Source organism: Astyanax mexicanus, chromosome 1, assembly GCF_023375975.1.
Source record: "Astyanax mexicanus isolate ESR-SI-001 chromosome 1, AstMex3_surface, whole genome shotgun sequence".
In the NCBI taxonomy this organism is placed as follows: Eukaryota; Metazoa; Chordata; class Actinopteri; order Characiformes; family Acestrorhamphidae; genus Astyanax; species Astyanax mexicanus.
In genome coordinates this window covers 10223025-10247432 of record NC_064408.1, presented here as the reverse complement: position 1 = coordinate 10247432, position 24408 = coordinate 10223025, and the positions used below count along the sequence as shown (strand labels likewise).

Sequence of the window (24408 nt, the reverse complement as noted above, 5' to 3'; positions counted from 1 at the left end):
TGTGGGAAAAGTAAAAGAGATTAAGTGCGATAGTGCGAAAAAAAAAAAAAAACGGTAAATAAATGTTTCCAAAATGTCTATGGATTATGCCCATGTGTATAACATTAGCACATCTTTTGCGCCATAAATTTGTCAATTCTTATCTCATTACTTACTGGGTATTTTCTGATCTCAGTTTCATTCCAGACTAGATATTATTGTTTTGGTTGATTGTTTTCAGCACAGCAGTGAGGGTTTGAGGTGAAGCTACATATAGTTGTGGTTCCTTAAGTTCCCAGAGTAAAAAATATTAATACAGATTTAATATAAATAACAGTAAATGTGTGATTAATGAGAATGTGGGTCCACACCTGCCCTTGTTCTCCTTTCCTTTGACCTTGCTGTCCAGGCCTTTCCCTCCCTGAGGGTCCCACTCCACGCTGCACTCCTCCACCTTCAGGTTCAGGTGAGACGACGACGAGTCAAAGTCAAAATTGAAGGCTGGCAAAAAAATAGAGAGAGAAAAGTGATGTTGATGTCTATAAACACTTGGATGTACAGTATAGTGCATTTTCAATATCAAAATAGTAAAAAATAATTTTGAAAATCAGTCCATGAGTGATTGATAAAGACTATTATTTACATTAGGCAACATTAAATAAGCTCAGAACTAATAATTACAGGACATAAATTTGGTATGTTTGTAAAGATGCATCTTCAGGTGTGCAAATACTGTAAAACACTCAGTTCTACTACTGTGTTAGAGATAAATGACACTATTAAAATGTTAAAAACAGGGTATTTGAATCCCTGACAAGCCCTCATACAGTTTGCTGTTATACACTATCAGTCAAAAGTTTGGACACATCTTAAATTAAGTTTCTCACATTCTGTGTTGTAAATTAATACTAATGTCAGTAAAAAATCATATTAAATTATTTAGCAAACAAAAAAAAAGTTAAATCAAAAACTGTATACTTTAGATTCTTCAAAGTAGCATCTCTTGCTAAGATAACAGATTTTCTCAGTCAGATTTATGAGGTAGAGTCACCTGGAATTCAGGCTTTCAGTTAACAGCTGTGCTGAACTCATCAAGAGTTAATTACTTGAATTTCTTGTCTCTTAATAAAGTGTTTGAGAGCATCAGTTGTAAAGTAGTGAAGAGGTAGAGTTACAGGTATACAGTGAATAGTGAATATTTGAGTAATGTTCTAATCCAGATTATGGCAAGAACTACTCAACTAAATAAAGAAAAAATACTTTAAGAAAAAATGAAGGCCAGTCAATCTGAAAAAAAATGCGAGAAACTTTAAAAGTATCCTCAAGTGCATTCACTGCAAAAAGACCATCAAAAACGCTACGATGACACTGGCTCTCATCAGGACCACTCCAGGAAAGAAAGAGCAAGAGTTTCCTCTGTTGTACAGGATAAGTTCATCAGAGTTACCAGCCTCAGAAACTGCTGAAAGTAAACAGCTCGACAGATAAGAGCACCTAAATGCTTCTGGGGTATTTTGGTTTGTTTAACACTTTTAAGTTACTACATGATTCCTTATGTGTTCCTTCATAGTCCGGATGACTTCAGTATTCATTTACAATGTAGAAAAAATAAATAAAAACACTGAATGAGAAGGTGTGTCCAAACTTTCGACTGATACTGCATGTAATTGCCTTCAATGTATGTTTGGAAACAGCTGAAGAATTATGACAGTGTTTACCTCTGGTTTCCAAAGTGACTGGATCGGAGTAATCTCCAGCAGCTGCTTTGTTACACGCCCGCACCCGGAAGTTCATGAATTTGGAATCAAATTTTAACCCTGAAAATGAAACACAATTATATAAAAGATATGTTTTGAATTTACAGCAATGATGCATGACGTAAATTTACTTAGTGTAAATATATAGAACATTGAATATAGATGATAACCTAAATTATTTCGCTAAAAATAGCAAAATCACACTTGGTGTTTAGCTCAACCAGAAAAAGGCACATCTAATGTTTTATGTTGTATTTACATATAGCTTCATTACAATTAAAATATATCCTTAAGTTGCCATAAGTTAGTACATCTAGTATATATTTAAGTACATATTAAAAAATTACTTTTAAAAGTATACTTTTCTTTTACAAGGGAAAAACAGCTCTGGTAAAAAAATAATACATGTCAAATAAATTAAATAAAAATAACATCAACAAATCTACAAGACACAACATTTTTTCATATAAATGATTGATTATAAAGGGGTGTAGAGGAGAGGAGACTATATATACAGAATATTAAAAATAGATAATAACCTAAATTATGTAGCTGAAAATGGAAAAAAAACACTGTGTGTTTAGCTCATTAAGTCAAAAGACCAAACAATTCATACTGAACAATTTGGGTTGTTAAAATGTTCAGTCTTGTATAAGTATTAAATATTAAATTGGGAGTTTTTTTTTTTTTTTTTTTAAAGCAAGACAAAAAAAAAACTTTTAGGTTACGTAGCTTATTCAGTGATGAAATAAAGTGCCAAAATTAATGAAAAAGCAAAAAAACTATTATGTCTAATATATAGTACTAAGTTTTTTTTTTTACTTTTTGTTTCTTTTCAGGTAAATTTACTGCAGATCTACTGTAAATATGCAGATGTTTGTATATTAAGCTTGCTGTACCTGTCAGTGTGTGTTCTGTGCTCTTGATGTTGTCCACCAGCTCCCAGCAGCGTTCATCTTTAACCCTTGGTAGACCCTCGTGGTTGGTCTTTCTGTACTCTAGTATGTAGTGGTCTATCTTACTGTCCTCCACCGGCATCCTCCACACTACCGTCACAGCGTTATCCAGCACCATGCAGTCCTGCACCTCGATCTCTGGAGCTCTGGGAACTGAAACATAAATAAAACTGTAAACATCTGCATATTTACAGTTCATCCTAGATAAAACAGTTACTGTTAAAGTACAGCTTATAATATATTATAGTTTACATTTTTTACTCAGACATCTTTTAAATATATTCATGTTAAAAACACAGTAACGAGCAGGTAAGTTTCCTCTGCTGTTAAATGTTGGGACACCTCCAGATAACTGCCCCCCTAAAATAGCAATACACCAAAGTCAGAGCATATCTGCCTCTTAAAGGGAATGGCAAGAGACACACTGTTTGATTATTGTATGTTACATCCAAAACACACCCATGATTAATTTAGAGAATTAGTGCATGGCTTTTTTGTGTTTCGATTCTCGCAAAGTGTACTTTTCCCGTTGTTACGATAGCAAAGACGTGCTTACACACCCTATATCAAGCTGCACAGTACAGCGTTAACGGCTAAAATATTCTGCAAAATGTGTACATATATACGTTTGCATTGTCCGTTCATTTTTAACTAAAATCAAATTCAATTTATTTGGTCACATACACAGCCAGGTATACACAGTACCCCTTGTGAAAAGGAAGTATACTTAAGAGCTTTAAAAGTACGTTCAAATTAGGTAAAGAATACTAAAAGTATATGTTTACTTCAATATACTTATATATGTGTGTATATACACATTAAACATACCTTATCTGTAGTTCTATAAAATGTATTTTTAGGCAATATTCCTAACATTAAATGTTGTATTGACAAAAATAAATAAATAAATAAATAAATTATATATATATATGTATGTATACTTAAGTATACTTTAAACATATAATCAAACACATTGTAGTAAAATGCTCTGGCATAAATGATAAAAAAAAACATAAAAAAAGAAAATAAGAAAGAAAAAACAAATGAGAATATATGAGTATATATCAACAAAATATTAATTCTAACAACCTTGGCATCAAATCACGTTTTTTTATAGCTTAAACCAAAACACAAACTACTAAAATAGTTCCAAGATAATTGACCCTTCCTCTGTGTCGTCTCCAAGTGTCCTATTGACCTCCTATGGGAGGAAATATTAGATCTGTGCCTCTAAAAACCCGCAAAAAATCTGATCTAATGACCTCTGCTGTGTTATACTAAACACCACCCATGTGGAGTCGTGTCACAGCTCTGTGTGACCAACCCCCGGAGAGTTTAGCTTGTTCCAGGTTGTCGTAATAAGAGATATTCGATCAAAGCATGATGTAAATGGTCCACTGGGATGGCTGCACACAGCTGTTCCTGGTTGAGACCAGTGGGGGAGGCAGTAATTAGGCTGGGTTTACTCAGGCGTTTAGTGGAGCAGAGATCCAGAAACACTGGCATTGATTGACTGCAGTGTATCGCCTACACCAGGCAAGCTGGTGTTTCAGCAAGAAGTCACAGATTAGAGCCAATTAATCAATAAAAAGGTAAAAGATTCACATGTACTTATTAGAATGATACTAATTTATTTAATGGAATTCGGCAGCGAACACACACTCTTGTACACTAATGATTAGGGCAGCGGGAACACACACCAAGGGCTCAGGGAGCCACTGTTGGTTGGGTTTCTTGCCCATGGGCACCTCAGCCATTGATGCTGGTCCAGGGGCTTGAACCAGCAACTTTCTGGTCCTAAGTGTGTCCATGACTGTCCCCAGCATCAGAGGATGCTTCTACTGCTTATCCGGGGGTCCAGTCCAGTTGGGCGGCAGCCTAAGCATTGATGCCCAGACTTCCCTCTCCCCAGCTACCTTTTCCATCTCTTTTGGGGGATATCAAGGCGTTCCCAGTCCAACCATGAGATATAATCTCTCCAGCATATCCTGGGTCTTCCTAGGGGTCTCCTTTCAGTCGGACATGCTCGAAACACCTCGCCAGGAAGGCGTTCACGAGGCATCATGACCCGATGCCCGATCCACCTCAGCTGGCTCCTTTCGACGTAGAGCAGCAGCTAACCAAACTCCTTACCCATTCTCTTAAGGGAGAGTCCAGACACCCTACGGAGGAAACTTATTTCCACTGTTTGTATTCACAATCTTATACTTTTAATTACTATTTGTTGAAGTATGCAATCATGATTGAAATTTTTTGTTGAAATGTTTGAAACTGATTTTTTTTACACCTTTACACAGAAGAAATCCTGTGTGAAATGGACTTTTTGTCCAATTGTCCAACTCAGTTTACCTCTAGCATTCTAAAATACAGTGTATTTAGCCAATGTTCCCAACAGGCATACAATGCTACTGATAGGGGCATATTATCGCCCATTTAAAGAAATCACTATTTTTACACCATTAGGAAGCTCAAAGTAGCTCCACACTTCATTGGTAGATTTCTAAAAGTCCTGACATTTAAAACGAGGCACTGAGAACTTTAAAAGTGCACAGATAGTTTATTTAACAACACTGTTTATACACACAGTACTAGCTAGTTCTTTAGCTATTTCTCCGGCTTCCGCGGTCTTGAAATTAGATAGATCACTACAAGTCGAGTTATGAGCACAAAGAAATAGATAGGATAGGAAACCCAGTGATATGAGAGGTAAGAGGTAGGACAGGAATTCCAGTGGTTGATAAAATATCTTTATAATATTAAATTTAGCTTAGTTTATGTTGTAATAATAGTGATTTCTTTGCATGAGCAATGCTATGCCCTATTTCTAGCAGTGTAGTGGTGCATTAACATTGCTCCGCTGCCCCAATACATAGCAATGTATTCCATTCATTTTCAATAGAAAGCATCGGCTCCATCAGTTGCAGTCGTGCAGTGCTTCACGGGTCAGGGGGATGCACCACAATGAAAAGTTAAGCCAAGGTTAAATGTGTGCAAATTAATCCACCCAACCTGGTGCATCTATCCAATCAGGGAGCAGGTGACTGATATGTGCCCAGATTGTTGTGGTCTCTGGTGGGTTTTGAAAATATTGATATATAATTTATTTAAGTTTATATAAGTTTGTTTTGTTAGCCTATATACTGCTCAATCGAACATTTATATTTATATACATTTATACTAATAAGTTTATAAGAAACAGGAAAGTTTGTATAAACCAGTTCCCATTTAAACCTATTTTAACCTATTTAAAGCCCACATACAACCAGTTAGAAGCATTGGCTAAAAAAAAAGAGCTGTATTTTGTTTTGGTGGGCTACACAACAACATTTCGTACTTATTATCATGGTTTACTACACCCTAACTATATTTTACAATGAATGTTCCCTTTAAAGAAGAAAAATATTTGGACACAGTGTATTTTTTCTGTAATTCCTTGCCAATTAAAAAGGTGAAGATATAGAATCCTGAGGTCTGCTTAAGGGGTCAAATGTGAAGTCACTCCAGATTTCCAAATTATCTGTCGGATGCTTCTCCACATGTCACAAATAACACAAGACATCTCAGCTCCATTTCCTCCTGTACTGTCCGTGCAGCGCTGCAACTCTACTCCCCGCTCCAGCCCTGCGCCGAGACTGGGGCTGCCTGTCCGTCTCACATTTCTAAAATCGCTCCAGTCCAGGATGAGAGGCTGCCAGGTCACTGAGACCGAGAGACAGTCAGAATAACAAAAACACTGAGGTAAAGTCAGAGAGTCAGTCAGAACTGAAGATCGAGACTCTTCTGGCCTCGTTCTGACTGAACACAGGAGAGATTTCTGAAGATGAGGAGATGCTGTATGCCTCAGTGAGCAGCAGAACAGCACTGGCTCAGGGCGAGACAGAGACAGAAAAAGAAAAAAAAAACAACTGAGATACTTGAGTCTTCCTGCACACTAAAGCACTACTCGGACGGGATTTGTTTTATACCATAGTGAAGTGGTAAGGGCTGAACAGTATATTTTCTAAGCAACGCCATTGCAACGTCCGCATGCACAAGTCACATTGCAGGATGTGCAATTTCACCAGGCAATTTAAAACATACACACTATGCTTTACCCTGGCCAACACAAAAAAACATACTGTTCTCATTTCCAATAAGATATCTACTAGAGGCACAAAATACAAGGGTTGGACAATGAAACTGAAACACCTGTCATTTTAGTGTGGGAGGATTCATGGCTAAATTGGAGCAGCCTGGTGGCCAATCTTCATTAATTGCACATTACACCAGTAAGAACAGAGTGTGAAGGTTCAGTTAGCAGGGTAAGAGCAAAGTTCTGCTCAAAATATTGCGATGCACACAACATTATGGGTGACATACCAGAGTTCAAAAGAGGACAAATTGTTGTTGCACGTCTTGCTGGAGCATCTGTGACCAAGACAGCAAGTCTTTGTGATGTATCAAGAGCCACGGTATCCAGGGTAATGTCAGCATACCACCAAGAAGGACCAACCACATCCAACAGGATTAACTGTGGACGCTGTAAGAGGAAGCTGACTGAAAGGGATGTTCGGGTGCTAACCCGGATTATATCCAAAAAACATAAAACCACGGCTGATCAAATCACGGCAGAGTTTAATGTGCACCTCAACTCTCCTGTTTCCACCAGAACTGTCCGTCACCACAATAAATTATTGTGGTCTAAAACCAGGTGTTTCAGTTTTATTGTCCAACCCCTGTATCTGCACAGTATCTTTATTTTAGTATAATCTTATATACACAGACTGTAGTATTAACACAATTACATTCTGGATTGTTGATTTCTCATGATCTAATGAAATTCCCCATTTTTCCCATTCCCCAGCACTATATATCAGAGAACAGACTATTGCAATGCCAGTTTCTTTTCAATATTGTGCAGCACTAACAGTGAGGTAATGTAATATTACCTCAGGACTTCTGTAATGTTTATAACCGATTTGCATGGGATAATAAATCTCATTTGTATAAATTTGTACAAAAGTGTCTCATTGGTTTGTGTGTCACTCTGAGACCAAATAAATCCATTTGACAGTTTCGTTGTTCAGAAGACAGCAGCCCGACTCGTCTTCAGTCTTCAAAGCCAAAGTGCATGCCCTCCACTGGTTTCCTGTTGCCACCTAAATCAGATTCACCCTGATGCTGGTCTACAAAGCCAAAAACAGACCAGCTCCTTCAGACTTGATGGCAACGGTCAAAAACAGATCATCACCAAGAGCTCTTAAAGCTTCCAGTATGGCTCGACCCACCATCTCTAAAGTCCCACAGAAGATATCCCGACTGCAGATTCGTCTTTTTAAAAAGCTCCTAAAATAACACTTTCTTCTAGGAATTCAACATTATCCTAGTTGTATGCATCTTTGTGATTCTAGTCTCTACAAACTAGCTTTGGAAGTAGCTTTGGAACTATTTTTGAAGTAAATAATGAAGAAGAACTTGTGTAAGTCACTCTGGATAAGGGCGTCTGCTAAATACTTTTAATGTAAATGCAAACTGAACTAAAGTGACTTGCATTTGATTCCTTTTCATAAAGGAGAATGTAAGCCTGAACCAAACAGAGCACACTACAGCAAGAACACAGCAGACGTACGTAGTCTAGTATGAAGATGATTCGTGAAGAGACTCAAGAGAACTCCAGACAAACTCCAGTCTAACTAAGCTTCTTTAATATATTTACATTCTACTAAAATACATTTATTTACAATGTAGTGCACTATAGGACCCTGTAGCGCAGCCTAAGCTTTTGTCCCTAATGCCATTTTTTTCTTACATTACTTTTATGATTAAGTATAATAGGCATAATATACTTTATGCAGTTTTAAATACAGTACTTTTTAAAAAAAAACTTTTACTTAAAGAGTAAAAAGCTTGAGTTGCTTTTTTAACCTCTACAGAAGTATTTTAAACCCTAGTATCTATAATTCTACTTGAGTAATGAGCGAATACTTTTGACACCTTTGGAATCAAAGCACTGTGCTAATGCTAGAGCTCAGTCGTAGTGTCCGCACGCTTCACAGTAAACTCTCGAGTGATGGAAGTAGTTCCTCCTGCAGGTTCAGAAAGGACATGAGCACTAGAAATACACTGCACTGAGTGTCCAATCTGAATAAATCACACAGACGTGTGGAGAGTTGTTGGGTTAGTTAGGGTTAGAGGAGTGTGTGTGTAGGGTTTAGTGGTATTTTTAGACGCATGTGTCGTGTCAGGCTCCGGGCATCTGTAGACCTGAACGCCTCACTGCCCCGCGGGGCCGTACTCAGAAACACAACTACTGTGGAGAGAATTATTCACACACACCAACACACACACACAGACACACACAGACACACACAGACACACACAGACACACACAGACACACACACCTTTGCCTGCTCAATTGCACATGTCCACATGCTCATCCTGCATACATACATACTGTACATACATAGATCACCCCCTCGAACAAATGCACTCAGCTACTATAAGTTTTACCCATTGCTAACACAGATATGCAAATTCACACTAGGGGTGGACAATATTATATCGTATACAATATATCGTGACTCAGAAATATCATGATATTAAAAATCCATATCGTGATAATAGGGCTGTTCTGCCTTAAAAGTAGTCTATTATTTACTGTGAAGCTTTAGGTGTATTTATTGTATAATATAAGTTTTAGTTTTCAGTTTATATGCATCCACTAAATATTCTGCAATATTATTTGCTGCATTATATTATTTTATGCTATATTATTTATCTGAGATGGGGACTCGAGTTTGCGGCTCAAATTCGAGTCGAACTTAAGTCGCAGACGCAAAAGACTTGTGTTTTGAGACTCGTGAACAATCATGGTTTAATATTTTTGGCATATGAATACTGAGGAAACTTTGAAATAGGGGACCTTGGAGTGATTTTACGTGGCACATGGCGCTCTGTTTACATTTTAATTATTTTACTAGAACCGTCACACTGCCTTCTGTTCTATGTGTTGTCTCATAGCGCTGGTAAAGCTGCTTTGAGATAAGTACAACTTTAGTGGCTCTTAATTTGTTGTTTTTTTCATTTCTTTGTTTGGTTTCGTCGCCCAGATGCAGTTTATTTACTTTGGGATATTTGCGTTTTTTTTTTTATATTACTTTATTATTTTTGTACCTATTTTGTTTTGATCTTCTAGAATTCGTTAGATTAGCATTTTGAGTTTAGTTTAGTTGGATATTTTACTTATTAGCAAGATTATTGCTAGCTTCTTTGTTATTTAGCATACAGAACTTCTTACTGGTCTTTTAAATAAATGTTGATTTATTAATTTGATTAGAGATTAATATATAGATTAAATATATAAGAATTCATTGTTGTTTCTCTCCTATTCTGTCCACTTCTGTTCACCTCCAATTCTAAAGTTTCGGCATTGCAGGCTCCTCATCAGTCAGTCCAGATCTGTCAGAACCCCTCGTTTACTCCTATTCCCAGAGAACTGGCTGTGCTTACAGAGACTTAGGGCTGAACATGCAGGAGATTCATCGTTCATCGTCCTCCTCACACACGCGCTTCTTATTGCTGTGGGTTTATGGATTCTGACAGCATTACGCAGCCCTGGAATAACCTGAGGAGATTCTTAATGTGTCCTCTGTACTTGTTCTTAGCAAACATGTTCTTACCATGCAGTACACAGCAAGGAACCAGTCCAGAGAGGAGTGGGACCTGATGCCAAGATGATGCAAAGCCCATGGACTCAATTATAATAATACAGAACAAAATAATGTGTAATATATTTAAAAAATAATAATAAATGTTTGTGTATTGTTTTAATTCATGGTATCACAGAAGTGTGTAAATAGCTCCTCAAATCAAAAAAGATTATTATGCATTGAATAATTTCCTTAAGAATAAAAGTTGTGACTATAGGAATTTAAAGTGTTAAAAATCTTTTCAGCAAGCTAAGTGCTGCCACTATGATCAGGAGATCGCCGGTTCAAATCCTGTTCATGCAGCTTGCCATCAGCTGCCGGAGCCCTGAGAGAGCACAATTGGCCTTGCACTCTCTGGGTGTGTAGATGGCGCTCTGTCCCCTAATCACTCCAAAGGGTGATGTCGATCAGCACAAGGCAACTGTGAGCTGATGTATCAGAACCGAGTCGCTGCACTTTCCTCCGAGCACACTGTAATGCTAGCTCGAAAAGAGGCAGTGGCTGACTTCACATGTATCGGAGGTGGCTTGTGCTAGTCTTCACCCTCCTGGTGTTGGGGCATCACTAGTGATAGGGGGAGTCCTAATGAGTGGGTTGGGTAATAAGCCATGTAAAAATTTTAGGAAAAAAAAAAGAAACTTTTAAGCCTTAGTGTTCTTTATCATGCAAAAATAAATAAATAACTAAAAATACAAAAATAAAGAGAATAAATACATAAAATAAAATTAAATAAAAAATAACATGATATATAGTGATGTAAACCGTGATATACATTTTTGGTCATACCACCCAGCACTAATATAGCACTAATATAGGTCCATACTGGTTAACAAACTGCTGGCTGTCTGTTTCAGTTCCCAGCCTGCATTGTCTCCAGTGAGCACTGTAACAGACTGTTGTTACATCAGAAGCCTCTAACAGTAACTGGATACACAGACACGAGCAGGGCGGGCTCAAATATCACTTCCAACAAATGGCCAATACCCTGCAAGCTGGACTCCTGATTCACTAAAACTAGGCCTCCTACCTCCACTTGTAGAATTTTGCTGTAGGGTCTCACTTACTCATAGAAGTCCAGTGTATTTGTTTTATGTGTTTTTATATGATATTAAATTGTAATTATTAGAGAGTAATGTAGGAGCTGGGGATGATGTCAATATATGAACTTTAATTACCAGCAGAAATTGAGAAATACATCTCCTATTTAAAACTGCTAAAATGTATAATATGCAGATATCGTACCCCAGCATTACCTAAATGTCAGTCAAATTTACTCATCTCCCCAGTGGCAATATCTAGACCTTTTACAATAACAATTTTTATAGACGATATATATATGTAAGTCCACCAATTGTAACTTTTCTACTTTAATATAAAACATCAACACATGATCTACTTACAAACACAGATTACAAAGTATTTGAATCACACACATTTGACAGTATGTCTGAGCTGTAAGTGAGAATTAAATCATATATAATTACATAGTTTTTTAAGGACAAACATTTGACTAGTATGACTATAATGACCTAAATCAAATGCAAAACGCCGGATATCGGTAAAGTAGCTGGCTAACCAGCTGTTGACCAGCATAGTGCATGTTTTTCGCATGATTACTTGTTTTTTTTTAAACACTGTGGCCATCAAACACCAGACAAGCTGGTCAAAAAAGCTGGTCTTCAGCCATTTTTTTCAGCAGGGAAATGTCTATTTTTCACTATTGCTGATATTAAACTAAACTAAGACTAAATTTGATTCTGATCACCAACATATACATTAACATTCATTGAAACACATAAAACAATCTCCCATCTTTGTCCCAACTTACCTGGAAGGAAGCGGAGGCCCTGGAGAAGCTGCCGTTCTTGGGAGAAATCCACCATCAGGTGGGTCATGTTGTCTGTGGCTTTGGGCTTCATGGTCAAGCGAAAGGCCGGAGCCATTGTTACCCTGAGAGCAGAAAAGGAGCAACAGTTTTATTTAATTTAGAGGCACAGTGACAGTCATATCTCCATATTCTTTTATTAAACAAATAGTGTTTTTTACTATATAAATACTACAGATACTATACTCATACTATCTGTGTATACATGTATACAGTGCCAGTCAAAAGTTTGGACACCCTAAATTCAGTGTTTTCATTGTTTTAAAAAATGTCCACAATGTAGAATAATACTAAAGTCATCTAAATAATGAAGAACAACAAATGTAATTATTTAGTAAAAAACAAACCAGTTTGATTTATAGTTTTCATACTTTAAAGTAGCACCTCTTGCTTAGATGACAGCTTTGCACACCTTGGCATTTTTCAAAAAATGGCTTTCGGTTAACAGCTGTACTGAATTTGTCAAGAGTTAATGTGTTTGTATACAGTGAATAGCTCTAATCCATATTATAGCAAGAAGTGTAGTCGCAAAGACCACCAGGAACATAATGATGAAACTGGCACTCATCAGGACCGCCCCAGGATATGAAGAGCAAGAGTTTCATCAGTTGTACAGGATAAGTTCATCAGAGTTACCAGCCTCAGAAACCACAAGTTAACAGCTCCCCAGATAAGAGCACCTAAATGCTTCAGAGGTTTAGTATTTTGGTTTGTTTAACACTTTTAAGTTACTACATGATTCCATATGTATTTCTTCATAGTCTGGATCACTTCAGTATTCAATTACAATGTAGGAAATTAAAAGAAAAAAAAACTGAAATGAGGAACTTTTGACTGGTACTGTACATTACACAAAAAATAAAATTTCACATGACATTATAGTCAAATGTGTTGAACGTAATTATTGACATAGTATAATTAATTAAGCACTACTTAAAATTCATTTTCCCTATTTAACCAAATTGTACACTTTATACAATTATTAATACAGATTAAATGCCAAGCCTCATTAGTACAATCACATTATATATTTTATGGAGCATTCTGAAGCCACAGCACATGCTTTATAGCCAAAGCTTCTGACAAAGTGCAATATTTAATAGTCTTCTAAAATGCTTGTGCAACACAGAGGCCAGATATATAGCACATAAAAGCTTGATAATAACTAACTGCACTGTGACATAACTGACAACCCGCCTCTGAACCACACACAGGCTCACAGGTCCAGGCACACCCTGACCAAAAGGTCACTTTCCCTGGGGTTAGCTACATATAAACATGCACACACACACACACACACACACACACACACACACACACACACACACACACACACACACACACACACACACAAAAACACAAAAACACACAAATATATATATATATATATATATATATATATATATATATATATATATATATATATATATATATATATATATAAACTAGGGGTGTCACGATTCTCTAAACCCTCGATTCGATTTTATTTCCGATTTGAGGGTCACGATTCGATTCGATTCTCGATTTTCTTTTTTATTATATTTTTATATTTTATTATTTTATGCCTCATAAAATTTTAATAATATATTACTTATTATTTTTATTATTATTATTATTATTATTATTATTATTATTATTATTATTATTATTATTATTTATTAAGATATATATGTAATGCCATCTAGTGACTTTTTTTGGTAGCAACAGTGTGCACTATTAAAACTGCAACGTGCAACATAAAAAAAAAATTAAAAAAAAGGAACAATTAAAGCCTTAACAAACTGAACTCTATCCTACTATAACAGTTAAACATGAAAAATAAGACTCGGTCCCTGAGAATTACAAGTTTTTTTTCTTTAAGAAAGATATATTATTAACTTTATCTGAGAGAAAGATGTTTTTTTAATTCAAATGAAGCAACAGGTGTAGTCAATCATAAGTTTAAGATTTTTAATCCACCTCACTGTGATCTATAGTCAGCGTTCTCAAGTCACACTGACACACGCATTTCAGCGAGTTCACACGCACCCTCCCCCCCCCCCCCACACACACACAGAAAACTAAACCTGCGCGCACAACGCCCGCCCCCCCTCGCCCCGTTGGACAGATAAAAACCAGTGATCACACTCCCGCCGACACTCAAAACTTGAAAGCCCTGTTTTCAGTTTCAGTTTCTCTGTTCTCTGCCTCTCACACAGCAGAACTGAGGGCGGGGCTGCGCTCATGCAGCGGCGCTCTCTATTGAAATGAATAGGATGCGTTGTGTTGGTGCTGCGCCATTTGCGTAGCGCGCTGTGCGCGCGGGAGGGATCGTCGATACTCTTTTTGACTTCGATACACGATACCATGACCTCATTTCGATCGATTTCGATAAAATATCGAGATCGTGACACCCCTAATATAAACACATATCCAGACATACACACATATGTACGCAGGCTCTATGCAACATAACATCTATACCACTTATAGCAGTGACATAAGAACTAATATAAAAGACAAAAAAATAAATTCAGTTTAAAAAAGAAAACAGCCATGTATAACACACACACACACAAACACACACTTGTGTAAACACAGCAGGCGTGCTTAGAGAATAGTGGAGAGTGTACCGTACCTATCTTTGATCTGTTTGGCAGCCTTGGAGGGGAAAGAGGGAGCGAGAGTGAGGGAGGAAGAGGAGAGAAGAAGAGGGGTCGTTAGTAGAGCCATGCAGGTGAAGGGTCAGCATGCATTATTGCTCAGCAATGGATACTTGTATACACACTCACTTTCACATACACACAGATAAACTCACAGTTTCTCTCACACAATTACACAGAAATATACATTTGCAATTGGAAGCATCAAAAACGCATCATGGACATAAATATTTTCAAAAGCTGTGAGTGAAAGCATAAATGAAATAGGACTGCACGATATCAGAAAAAAATTATATTGCAAAGGTTGTTTTTGACGATATATATCGTGCTATTAAACAATGCAGGGCACATGAAATCACAAGCCCCGCCCCCACCCGCGCACTGTCTCGCGTCCGAACTGATTAACTCCAAACTTGAGGAAAACAGCAAAACGACAGTAATCGTCCCTTTAATCAGGCATTTAAATGGCTTTTTAAATGGTAAATAAAAGCGTTTTTCTGGGATTAAAAGCGTGAATTCAGCTGTAACTGGAAATATCTGCACTGCAAAACTGTGCTGGACTGAGGTGCACAGCTTTCAACACGTGTGTTTACAAGAATGTGCCCAACCATGTGGATGGAGGCCATGCTAACCGGTTACCTCGTGTTAACTCCTGCCCCCCCTTCCTCGTGCTCCCCCTCCCTCTCGCGCTTCTCAGGCAGCAGCACCCTGTCACTCACACAGACACAGAGACAGCGCTGTGTATCTACTTCTTGTGTTAAGAAATAAAACGTTTCTGGGCGCAGAGTGGTCCAGTGGTCTAAAGTGCTGCCACAATGAGCGAGAGATCGCAGGTTCGAACACCAGCTCAAGCAGCTTTGCCAACAAGCTGCCGGCGCTCAGAGAGGTCAAAATTTGCCCTACTCCCTCCGGGTGGGTAGATGGCGCTCTCTCCCCACAACTCTAAAGGGTGATGTCTGCAGCACAGGGCGTCTGTGAGCTGATGTAGCAGAACCGAGTCACTGCGCTTTCCTCCGAGCGCGCTTTGATGCTGCTCGGTAATGCTGCATCAGCAGCAGCTCAAAAAGAAGCGATGGCTGACTTCACATGTATCGGAGGAGGACTTGGAAATGAAATGGACTTGGGTTTCAGTAAAACATGATATTGAGTACAAACTTCTGTTGAATTGCCCACCTCCGTTCACCCCCAGCATGGCTATTTTTACACCATTCTGTGCTCCGAATCGAATATTATTCTATAGCATAACTGTTTACTAAGCAAATTTAGGAATCTAAAAGCAGTTGCCTCTGTTTTGATACTGGAATTCATTAACAGATGAAAGAAATAAGATCACAGATCAGTCAGTGAGAGATTGAAGAAGTTACCTTAGTAAATTCTTCCTCGTCTTTGATATCCAGGGCGTGGTTTGCGAACTCCAGCAGCTCCTCTGCACTCTCCAGAGCATTGGTGCTCTGAGTCAGCTGATTCTGAGAGAGAAGCCAAAGAAAAGCAAGAAATCAACATTAGTTGTGTATTAATATACTTATGCTATGTACAACTGTATAAGAACAGTCTAAATATATTTATTCAAATTACCACAGCATTTTATAGGTCTAACAATCAGCGTAATAAGGGATATATGTTATTAGCAACAACCTTGATCCTCCTGTTAAAGGACCACTATGTAACTAATTTTCAGTAGTAAATGATAAAATGATCAGGATGTATCATCAGATATTAAGGAAACATGTTAAGTGAAAGCACTGGCAGCTCTTGTCAGCAGGGATTCAGCAGTACGTTCCTATTTTAAATGTGCACTCCGTCCCGGGTTTTGTGTTTGTTTTGTCCTCTGACTCCTCCTGCTGCTCGTTCCCCAACACTAACTCCGCTCACCGAGGTTGCCAGCACGCACAGTGAGCGCAGCACAGCAAAGGAGCTAGCAGACCTGGTTCAGTTAAACCTCAGCTGCTACACAGCTTAAAAAGCCTCAGCATGTCTCAAAAAAGCTCAGTGACCAAAGCAGGAATATAACAAGAGTGAATACTGGCAGTGAGTTCGAACGATGGAGATTTAGAGCTCAAATAAACTACAAGACCGACCCAGAGCTACTACTTTTCTCCTGAACAGGTAAGCTAACTGGCTAGCTAATTCAGTCACTTTCGCGGTCCGGCACACCGCGACACACTGCGGGGCTGTATGTTACCCACACTTACACCTAATTGTGTTCAAGTTATAAAAGCCATCAGTATGTTGGAACACCAAACTGTATCCAAGTTTCTACCTTATACATGTATGTAGGTGTTGGTTTAAGGTTGTGCTGATGAATTATAGCCCTACTGCATGATTCTACCACCACCATGCTTAAAAGGTTGGTTCAATGTTTTCAGGACTCTACTGGAGCACATGGTGAAATACTGAACTGGAGTGTTACTCAAATCTTAACTTCTGTTCAATGTTAATGTTTTTTTTATTAACCCATACTGATATAAACATTAAAATCATCATGGCGCCCAACAGAGACAAACGTCAAATCATTGCATGTTTCGTTCATTCCCATAGCCACCTTATAAGGCATTATTAGGGTTGTGCCGATAGACGATATAATCGTCTATCGTCATTTATGACCCACCATAGCTATGGATGGTAACCATCACGATGCCACGCCCACTTTTTTGTTTTTCCAGAAACATGCACTGACCTTCTGTAGGTCTCCTTCACCTAAAACTTTAGCAGGGATTGTACGGAAAAAGATCAAATGAGGTATATAACTGAATTATATGAATTAGAGTCAGGGATAAAAATTAAAATAGCCTGCTACAAATATGCCTAATTGGCATATTATTACATTATTTATTATTATTCTATTATTATCAGTAAATTATTATTTATATCTAGGTTACAGCTTGTCTTCGTTTTTTTTCTACATGTCTGTATTAATTTTAAACATTACATGTTATTCACGCAAATAGAATAAGCCTGCTCGTTGTGTGTTGGGAAACTTGCTCATTGTCAACCAGTGTTGGGCACGTTACTTTGAAAAAGTAATTAGTTATATTTAGTAGTTACTTCTCCAAAAAAGTAACTGAGTTACTAACGGAGTTACCCCACTATAAAAGTAACTAATTACGAGTAAAAGTAACTATTGCCTTACTTTTGTTACTCACACCATTAAAAAAATGAACAAAAGAAAATAAATTATGTAATTTCTATTATTATTAGAAAAATAACAAACGAAAATAAACCCAAAATGTTGACAAAAATATAATCTTAATGAATTTCAAAACATAGAAACGGAAATAATTTAAATGGTATTAATATAACAGTTTAACAGCTGGATCAAACAGTTATAAGGATTTAGCGTCAGTCATAAGGAAAGCGCGCGCGGCATTGCGATAAAAAAAATAAAATAAAAACGTTTTAATAAATAAGGTCCCATATTAATTATTTTTGTAATCATTTTTAATTATTATTTTTTTTCTTTATAAGATATAAATTCTTTATTTTTATGAATACATTTTTATGATCTTTTTAAAGTGTCCTATTTTTCCTTTTTTACGTATATATTTTATTCGTCTATAGTAAATGTCAGTTTTTATTTCTAATTTTCTAACCCCCCCCCCATCGTCCATCGCTATTTTTCACTGTTAACATCGTCGTCTGCCAATTACACTATATAGTGTAAAAAATAATGTACTACTTGTTGAAGCCAATTCAGACGCTGCTTGGGGTACTGAGATCAGCGGGTATAAGAAATAGCCGTTAACTGTCATTCTGATTCCTATCAGAACACACATCAGATTCCTGTCTGTTTAACTGTGCCCTTCATCTGAAGCCAGGGGTGTTCACACATACTCTCACACTCAGCCTCGCTCTTTTCTTTCTATCTTTCTTCCCCTCTCCCTTTCAGCATTTGTTCCTCTCGGTCTCACCCTTCTCAGGTTCTTCCTGCCGGGCTGAAACAGGGGATGGCAGTTGACAGCCTGAATATGACTTTTACTAACATACTTCCACAGTGCATTATTAGAATGACTCACTCTCAATATTACAGCAAATGAAATCAATACTTTATTTAAGACTGCAAAAATGCACACACTCAAATTAAACATTAACTACATTCCAATTGCTGAAACTTTTGACTTCAGATTCTAAATCTGAAAGTCCTTTTTTTAAGCCAGTGTCTAAATGGCTTAAATGAATACTATCTTCTCAAACAGACATGCCAAAAATCAGAGTACAGCAGTAAGTGCATTTGTCATGAAGTGTTACCTTAGGGGACAGCCTGGGAATGCCAACAGCTGTATTTGTTGTGAGGTGTTATCTTGTGAGTGAGGTTGAACACTAACAAGTGTGCTCATGTGCAATGTGAAGGGAACTATAGGAGCTGGAGTGGCTAACATTGGGTGCAGATTGGAAGGATATTTGATTTCTGAATTTAGTGATCTACAGGTGAACTGTCAACCGCGCAGATGGATTCAGGGTGTGTTAGGCTACGTTCACATTACCAGGCTGAAGTAACTCAAATCTGACTTTTTGCTCAATGCGTCTCAGAGCTGATTTTTTCGTGTGAACATGCCAAATCAGATTTTTTTAAATGCTTCTTTTTGCTTTTATGCATGCGCTACGTGCTTCTCTCTCAAAACCACACATCTCTTGGTGCAGCTATGGCTGCAAAAAACAGCAAAAGCAAACCACCTGGCCTTTTTTCACCTCCTCGACCTGAACATGAACTTCAAACCAGCTGTTTACTCTCCACTCCAGCAAAAGATGCTCCACATATGAGCTGCTTACAAATTCATCCATTTACCTTTATAAAGCTACGAGTCGTCTCTCAAATATGTGTTTTTTTTGTTGTTGGTGAAGAAGGCAACATTTATACAGGTATCAATGTGCGTGTGTAAGGCGTTAAAGAGACAGATTCGTTCACATTACACACAGATACAGATCACTTACATTTGTGAATTAGAACCGTCAAGATAGCCAAATCTGATCTGAGCAAAAATTTTATTTTAGAAATGTGGCCTTAGTGTGTGTTTGCTATTACAAGGACGCAAACAATACGCCTTGCACGGGTGTGTTCAGTGAACACAATGCACCTGCTCTACCAAAATAGCAATGTATGTCTGATGGTTGACTGTTGTCAGGGTTTTAATCAGTGACTGAAGCACCTGTGTTATCAGTTGCTTAGATAGCAATATATCAGAAATTTATCTGAACACATCTCGATTCCAGACCACCACATCCTTCAGCATAGATATATTTGTAAACTCTGTTGCTATTTTAAGGGCGCAAGCCGTGAAAATAGACTGCTGATGGGGTGTAAGTTAGCAATGAGCATTGCAGCATGCCTTGCACAGTGTGTAAAACAGGGCCCACAGCATCACGTGTACACGCAATAAATGTGTTAACCGACGGCATCCAAGACTGGCAGAAATTACATTCAATGCAGTAGAACCAACACACATATCCCACAGGCTGGTGTGGCGTCCTTTGGCTTTCATTGGACACAAAATGAGTTCCTGTTTAGTGACATGTGGCTTGTCAGTGTATATTCCACTGAAAGTTACAAATAACACACTCAAATCAACACCAGCTTCAGAAGTCTCTGTGTGTGTATACATGTGTGTGTGCTGAATGGACCGGGTTCTGATGGGTAATCTCTTATCTGGGCTAATTTCACTCTTTGGTATTGTCTCTGTTCAGTGGACTTAGAAAGCAGCCACAGAACTGCCATGGCAGCAGGATGACATCACCCTGACTGGCCCAAAGGGTACAAACTCCAAGTAAACAGACTCACACTCACACACACACTCACACACACACACAGCAGCAGCAGTTACTGGTAACTACTATATTGGCTCGTAATCTTGATCGTCCCCTTTATTATAAAAGCTACCACTTTCACACTCCTATATAAAAATACAGCACTTTATGAGTTTGATCAGTGTTTACAAGATACTGTTATTACCTGCAGTTCATGTGACTTCCTGGCCTGCTCCTGTTTGATGGTGTTGGTCATACTCTCCTTGGACTCCTCCAGGATGGAGAACAATGTGTCGAATTCCTCTTCCAAGTCAGACACCACCTGGCTGGAGTTGACCTGATGCAGCAGCACAAAGATTATTTGTTGGTAAAATGGAACTGGATGGGACTCATCAACCAAGAACAGTAAAATCACATACTGTGTATACTGTACATAACAACCTTCTTTTGTAATTAATGCATTCTGCTATTTTATAACCTTCCTATCATGTTACGAGTCAATTTGACCCATTTTAAAGTTTAAAGATCTAGGAAAAATAGTTATAAGTATTTTTTTATATAGTGTGAAACGTCTTCTGCTTGCCTTAATTAGTGTAATCAACATATAACATGAAAATGGTTCATCTCACATTTTTGCAACCACCCCCGCAAGCACAAAAACTAAAACAAAAATGCAATGCTACGTTTCAATGTTATGTAAGACTATTGACTATTTAGATGTTGGTCTTTTAAAAGTAATAAAGTAGTCAAACATTAAAAAGGTTGGAACGTATTTTTTTTAAATGAAAAACGAGTGAATTATCATAATTGAAGCATTACCTGTTGGAGGTAAGGAACACCATTGCACTAAATATTAATAGAATAGTTTAAAAAGAGTAAAAATATTTACTCTGCTTTTGGACAATTAAACATGCACTGGGTCAAATTGCTGTTCCTGACAAATGAACATAATAGGAGGGTTAAGTTGCACCCATTGTTGGGCACGTTACTTTGAAAAAGTGGTTAGTTATAGTTACTAGTTACTCCTCCAAAAAAGTTACTAACTGAGTTACTCCACTCTAAAAGTAACTAGTTACCAGTAAAAGTAACTACTGCGTTACTATTGCGATATGTGCTGGTGGTCGGGGAGAGGATGCGGGCGCGCCGCACTAACACTAAAATTTGATTTAAAGTCCCCGGCCACAAAATATTGCTCTGCGGGCTGCGAGTTTGAGATCCCTGATTTAAGGTGCTCACTACAGACAACTGTCTTCCTCTGAGGATGAGCCTGCGGACCCCTAGAGGGTGCTTTGCGGCCCCCCGGTGGTCCGCGGCCCCCCGTTTGAGAAACCCTGATTTCATCCTCCTCTCCCTTGTGACTCGTGCAGTAACGGGGTGTTGGAAATGGTAACTGCGTTATAGTTACAGTCATAGTAATTAGTTAGATTACTCGTTACTGAAAAATGTAACGGCCTTAGTAACACCGTTTATTTCAATGCCGTAACTCGCATAACTGTTGGTAACACAGATCTGCAAATGCACATTACAGCTTGTGTAATCCCTGTAGAGATGTACTGCCAATAGAATTCTGGAGCAGAAAATAAACATGAAGCTATTGACACCATGCCTAATGTCAGGTGTGGGTTAGCTAAAGGGGTATAAACCCCCCAGCACTGTGCTATAGAGCAGTTGAACTGTGTTGGTTGATAATATTTGAAGCTCCATCCAGTACTTTTGGATGGAATAAGTTGTGGAGTTGTGGATGAGGAGGGGTGGTGACCATCCAACTTCCTTATCTCACGAATGCTTTTATTATTAAATGCAATCAAATCCTCATAGCAATGCTCTAGCAGGTATCCGAATACTGTACTGTATCTTCGATACAATAGTGGTCAAAATATTGGGACACCTCATTCATTGTTTCTCCTGAAATGAAGGGTATTTAAAAGAGGGTATTCTGCTTTTTGGGAGTAAAAGATGAGGTGTTCTACTGTATTTCGGAACACTGCTGTGAGGATTTGATTGCATTCAGCAACAAGAGTGTTTGTAAGGTCCCAAATATTACCATCATTTCAGAGAACACAGCACTGGAGGACTTCTATATCTTCTATAGCCCTATAAAGAGTCTTATTCTATTAATGCCAAAACAAGGACAAGCTGTGTGTGTGTTCATTTGTACCCTCTGTCGGCAATGGGTGAAAATGTATTTTAGGCCTTTTTCAAGTACACAGGAACACAGAACATTTTTGTCCTTTTATAGTCTGTGCTAATTAACAGATTTTACACACAGAGATTGGTCTCAGTGTTAGCTTATTTCTCAATATATATCCACAGCCAATGCTAACTGCTAAGCTAAGCTGTTCTGAAGGAAAAAGTGGAAATTTTTGACATTTTCTACTTAGAAGCTCTCACCTGAACTCCAGCCAACAAGTGACTCAGCGTTTCGATAAAATTGTGGAGCTCTTCATTCTTGTTTGCTAGAGTGGCGATTATCCTTTGTAGGGCCTCCTGAAATAAAAAAAAAAGATGTTTTGTAAGTTTCAGCTCAATTTCGAACTGTCATTTTAGATTTGAGATAGAAATCCACTACCAATTCCAAGGGCCCAGACACAAAATAAAGCATATCATTGCAGTCCTGCACGACGTTTGGCACTCCCAGCAAAATTAGGAATCAAAAGCTTTTGGACACAGCTTTTTTGGCCAAATTTACTTACTTTACACAACTTAGCTAAATGTTGGACTTCAATTTGGCATCCACTGTAGAAACAACTTTGCAACCACTTAAAATACCATAGCAACCATTTACGAACACCACAAACACCTGGGATATCATCATGACCACCTAACAACCACCTAAGATAGCACAATACTCACCTGACAACATCATCGCAACAACCTAGCAACACCGTACCAACCACCCAGCAATACTACAGCAATCAACTAAAAACTCCTTGGCAACCAACCAGAATCCATGCAGTTCATCATTCATCCAGTTCAACCTTTATCTCATTGATATAAACCAAACACTTATCCACACAGCCAGCATAGTGTCCTTTGAGCATTAGTTTGTAGTAACAAAACTTATCTACCAGCTTCCACTTACTGCAAGTCACAATATTTATGTGAAAGACCTAAAAAGTAGGGCTACGCGATGATATCGGATTTATATTGGTATCGGCCAATAACTGCTTTTTTTTTAATCTTCAACTTTAGCCAATATGGCCAATATTTCATACTGATACTAGCGTATTTATTATAGGCCACAAAAAAAGACCAGGGGATGCTAACTGTGTTACATATATGCATGTGTAATATCAGATACCGGTATTGGCCAAGAATTCCCACATCAGTGTATCCCTACTAAATACAACCCAAACTATGATGACATTTTATGATGATCTGCACTGCTCCTAAATTGTTATGGTATTTTATTATATTGCCTACTTATTAAAATAACATTAGTTTACTAATTTTCTCATTACTTTATTTCTCCACCTTTCTTTCTGCTACAATGAGAAAGAGAGGTGTTTTATGTTATTAAACATTTAAAGACTCTGTTCCTATTGGCTGCCTCTGTCACCCCACTGCTCATTGAGCTCCACTGGTTACGAGTTGCTGCTCACATTAAAATCAAAGCTCTTTGAACGATTGCCTACAAAGAGATGACAGAGAAGCTCCCTCCTACCTGCACTCACTCCTGAAGGTCTATTCTACCTCCCGTCTGCTGCACTCCTCCAGTAAACGTCGCCTCGCTTTACCAAACAAACATTCACACAAAGCAA

The 24408-nt window shown here is 38.0% G+C and overlaps 1 protein-coding gene across 5 annotated transcripts in view; it reads right to left on the bottom strand.

Annotated features, from left to right (window-relative positions):
• The window catches only part of fsd1l (fibronectin type III and SPRY domain containing 1-like), a 60801-nt gene that overhangs the window by 18429 nt on the left and 17964 nt on the right, over nt 1-24408 (bottom strand). For 4 of the 5 annotated variants that reach the window (XM_049465178.1, XM_049465193.1, XM_049465199.1 and 1 more), the window contains exons 2-9: nt 23039-23134; nt 20853-20984; nt 16273-16374; nt 14884-14906; nt 12210-12331; nt 2636-2845; nt 1698-1796; nt 351-480 (exon numbers count right to left, since the gene is read on the bottom strand). In XM_049465178.1, the coding sequence (XP_049321135.1) occupies nt 351-480; nt 1698-1796; nt 2636-2845; nt 12210-12331; nt 14884-14906; nt 16273-16374; nt 20853-20984; nt 23039-23134 (914 nt within the window). Of the gene's footprint in view, nt 1-350; nt 481-1697; nt 1797-2635; nt 2846-12209; nt 12332-14883; nt 14907-16272; nt 16375-20852; nt 20985-23038; nt 23135-24408 lie in introns of those variants that run through there. The other variant, XM_022665847.2, reaches the window with a different exon arrangement.